Source organism: Orycteropus afer, unplaced genomic scaffold (genome assembly GCF_000298275.1).
Source record: "Orycteropus afer afer isolate SDZICR_OR568_19922 unplaced genomic scaffold, OryAfe1.0 scaffold02035, whole genome shotgun sequence".
Taxonomy (NCBI): Eukaryota; Metazoa; Chordata; class Mammalia; order Tubulidentata; family Orycteropodidae; genus Orycteropus; species Orycteropus afer.
The window spans coordinates 5,198-9,005 of record NW_006923622.1 but is presented as its reverse complement, the minus strand read 5'-3'; the positions used below and the strand labels follow the sequence as shown (position 1 = coordinate 9,005).

General features: G+C 37.0%; 1 protein-coding gene across 1 annotated transcript in view; it reads right to left on the bottom strand.

The window, feature by feature from the left end:
* ZNF527 (zinc finger protein 527) overlaps window positions 1-1,994 on the bottom strand; it is a 25,658-nt gene extending 23,664 nt beyond the window's left edge. Inside the window, exon 1 of the mRNA XM_007959203.1 lies at window positions 1,962-1,994. Within this exon, the coding sequence (XP_007957394.1) occupies window positions 1,962-1,994 (33 nt within the window). The remainder of the gene's footprint in view (window positions 1-1,961) is intronic.
* Between the last annotated feature and the right edge of the window lie 1,814 nt (window positions 1,995-3,808).

The following is a 3,808-nucleotide window of genomic DNA, read 5'->3' as shown; positions in this document are numbered from 1 at the left end:
TGTCAGAATTGGCAAAAAGGTTAAAGGGTGGCAGCATGTCTGAACTCAGCCTCACAGGAATCAGTATTGGGCTGATGTTGCTAATGATGATTTTCATTCCTCCTTGTAAAGTTGTTGTTATTTGCTATTGAGTTGGACCCGACTCATAGCAACCCCTCCTTGGGTTTCCGAAGCGTTATCACTATGGCAGTAGATTACTCAACCTTCCTTCTGAGGAGTGGCTAATGGGTTTGAACTGCCAGCCTTCTGGTTAGCAGTCGAGTGCCTGAGGCACTACGCTACCAAAAGATGCTACCACCACATCCTTTTTGCACTATAACACAGATAAACCTTGAAAACATTATGCTGAGTGGCATAAGTCAGTCATGAAAGGACAAACATTATATGATTCCACTTAAATGAAATAGGCAAATATAAAGAGACAAATAAAGGAGCTCTGGTAGCATAGTGCCTAAGGCACTCATCTGTTAACCAGAAGACTGGCGGTTCAAACCCACCAACCACACTTCAGAAGGAAGATTGGGCAATCTACTTCCATAGTGATACTGCCTCGGAAACCCAAGGAGGGGTCACTATGAGTCAAGTCCAACTTGACAGCACATAACAACAACAACAACAAAGAGACAAAAGTTAATAGTGGTAACCAGGGGTGGGAAGGAGGAGGGAATAAGGAGTCTTAGCTTAGGGAACACTGACTTTCCTTTAAAGTTGGTGGAATAATTTGGAAAAGGACAGGGGTAATAGCTGTACAACATAATACACAAAACTATTATAACAGAATTTTATATGCAAAAAATGTTGAATGTTTTGTTTCATTTATTTTTACCACAATAAATAAATAAATAATCTCATCCTATCCCTGCCAGCCACTCCTTGGAAGGAAGGTTGGGCAATCTACTTCCATAGTGATACCACCTCAGAAAACCAAGGAGGGGTCACTATGAGTCAAAATCAATTCAATGGCAGTGAGTTTTATCTCATGACTTTAAATACATGATGACTCCCAAATTCACCTCTACAGTCTTGACCCTATCTCTAAACTCCAGATATATACTCATATTCAATCTGGATGTCTAACAAGTCTCTCTAACTTAACATACCCGAAACTCAATTCTTGATCTCTATTTCCACCCTGATTCTGTCTTCCCATCACAGCAAATGACATGATCATTTATGCAGTGGCCTCCCTCCTTTCACACCCGAGAACCAATCGATGATCAATACCCAAAATTTCTGTCTCTAATACATATCCAGAATCTCACCAGCTCCAATGCCATGACTATGGTCCAAGCCAGGACCACCTCTCATATGGATTACTGTAACAGTCTCCAAACTGGGCCTTTCCTATTCCACCTTTTTAAACTACACTCTTCTTTTAAAACATAAATTATATCACAAATACTTCAGCGGTTCCCCTTCATATTTAAAACAAAATTCAAAGTTCTTTTCATGACATAATTTTTCCCCTAGCTACTGTTCTGACCTCTTAGTGCTCGTGAGTTACTGGCTCCTTGCTGTTCCTAGAATACATCAAACATGCCCCTACCTTAGTAACTTTGCACTTCTATTCCTTCTCTTTTTAAAGCTCATCCCCAGATCTCTGCAAAGCTTACTCCTTTTCAGTGAGGTCTCTGTTGAAAAGTTATTTCCTCAGAGGCCATCCTTGATCTATTTAAAAGGGCACTCCACAATCACACCATATGCCCTTAATTCCCTTCCACAATAAACAAACCACAATCCATCTAAAGAAGATACTTCTGTTCCATTACACATTTGAACATAACAGTAAGTGAAAAACAAACAAACAAACAAAAACTGTTTTGTAGAAGGATTATATGAACAAAAGGTAGGGAGAGAAGTAGAGAGGGTGTACACTGGACTATCTATAACTCTCCCTGTGGTCTCTAAGTCCTGAAAAATGAGGAAGAATATCTGGAAACAAAAGGAAAACAGCAACTTACGTGGGACATGGTTTTACAAAGTCCAACAGCCATTTCTCATTCCTTCTTCAGTTTTCTCTTTTGGAAAAGAATAAAATCCTGAGAAGGGAGAGTTAAGGAAGAATAAATGACAGACCAGCTCTATTTTGCTGGTCCCAAATGGACAAAGATAGAACTATTCCCCCTTCATGGTGTTCACATCTTATTACATGGGCCAATACCACCCTTTTTAAGATCTGAGTAAAAGGCCAAAGCTGAACTTAATCCATGAAGTCTAGGATGGTATTAAGAACATATAGGCTGAATTCAACAAAATCTATAACCCATCCTATGGCCAACAAGTCTTTTTTTGATCTGACCTATGGCTGCCCTTTGCCCTCATTTCTTACTGCTTGCCCCCTTGCTTACCCTATCCTTGGCACACAGGACTCCTTATTGTCCTTCACACACTATGTACAGTCCTCTTTTAGGCTTGCTGCTTCATGTGCTTTCCTCTGTGTGGAACCCAGTGGTGTTACTAGGGTTGGTGTCACCCAGTATGGTAACTCATGGTGTCATTCCCCCATCCATGGACCTTCTCCCATAAAGAATTCTTAGTAAGGTTTGTTGTACTAATATTACTCATAACTCATAATTCAATTTTTATATTTAGTTATCAAAGTTATATAATAACTGTTATACATATGTTATCAATATTAATCATAGAATATGTGATATAGATATAAATTGCTCAAATGTAATATTTCTTAGATTATATGAATACTAAAATTGAAATTGTTTTGTAAACTCTTTCCACATTGAAATTGTAACATTATTAGTTATGTCATTAGTAACTGAGTAAAAGCTTTTTTTGACATTTCTCCTTTTCCTTTAATTACTACTTCATTCTCAAAAGTTATTGATATACAGAAATACTACTTACCACAATATTGTAGCTAAAACACCAGAAAATTTGACAAAATCAGTGACTATAAAATGGCAGCATCAAAAACAATAGTGCATGCTTGTAGCATGTGCAGACAAAACCACATGAATCGAAGTGTCATTGTAATTGGGTAATAAAAGGTCTGATTGGAATGCTACAAAAGGTTCAAAAAGTAAGTTGGCATATAGTTTTAGCCTTGTAGGTATATTAATACATGAAAGCTGGGCTTATGAAAAATGTTTATGCTGTTATAACTAACTACAGGGATATTTTTATAAAGAATAATAAATTTCTGCTGAAACACAGCACAAAAATTTTATAGACAGTTATTTTGGTGTCAACCCCTCTGACAGTGTCATCTGATGCAGTCCACAACCCCCACATCCCTTTAATGACACCACTGCTGGAACCCTCTCAGATATTAGCAAAGCTTTTTTTCCCTCTTGTCATTCCCATCTGTGATCAAATACCATTATATAACAAGGGCATCCCTGAACACTCCATCTAAAGAGAACTCCCCTTCTACTAACTCACTTTTCTTTACCCTGATTTATGTTTCTTCTTAGTATTTGTCTCACTATCTGATATGCAATATAGTTTTTCTATTTATTCTTTGCCTTATCACCACAAGGTCTTACGATCCAAGAGATCTAGGATGTTTGGTTCACTGTAGTGTCTATTTGCAGTGCTAGAACAATACTAGAACTATGAAAAGTATTAAAAGTACTCAAAAAATACTTGGTAAATTAATCAATAAGTATTATTGTACCTCCCATAATATAAATAGTGATATTACACGTTATATATGTCATCTCATTTAACTCTCACAAAGGTAGATATCCCCATTTTACAAATAAGTGAAATTGAGGTTGAAAATCCTTAAACAACAAATTAAAAGTTACAAGCATCCAACTGAAATGTGACTCAAAAACTAGTTCTTTTT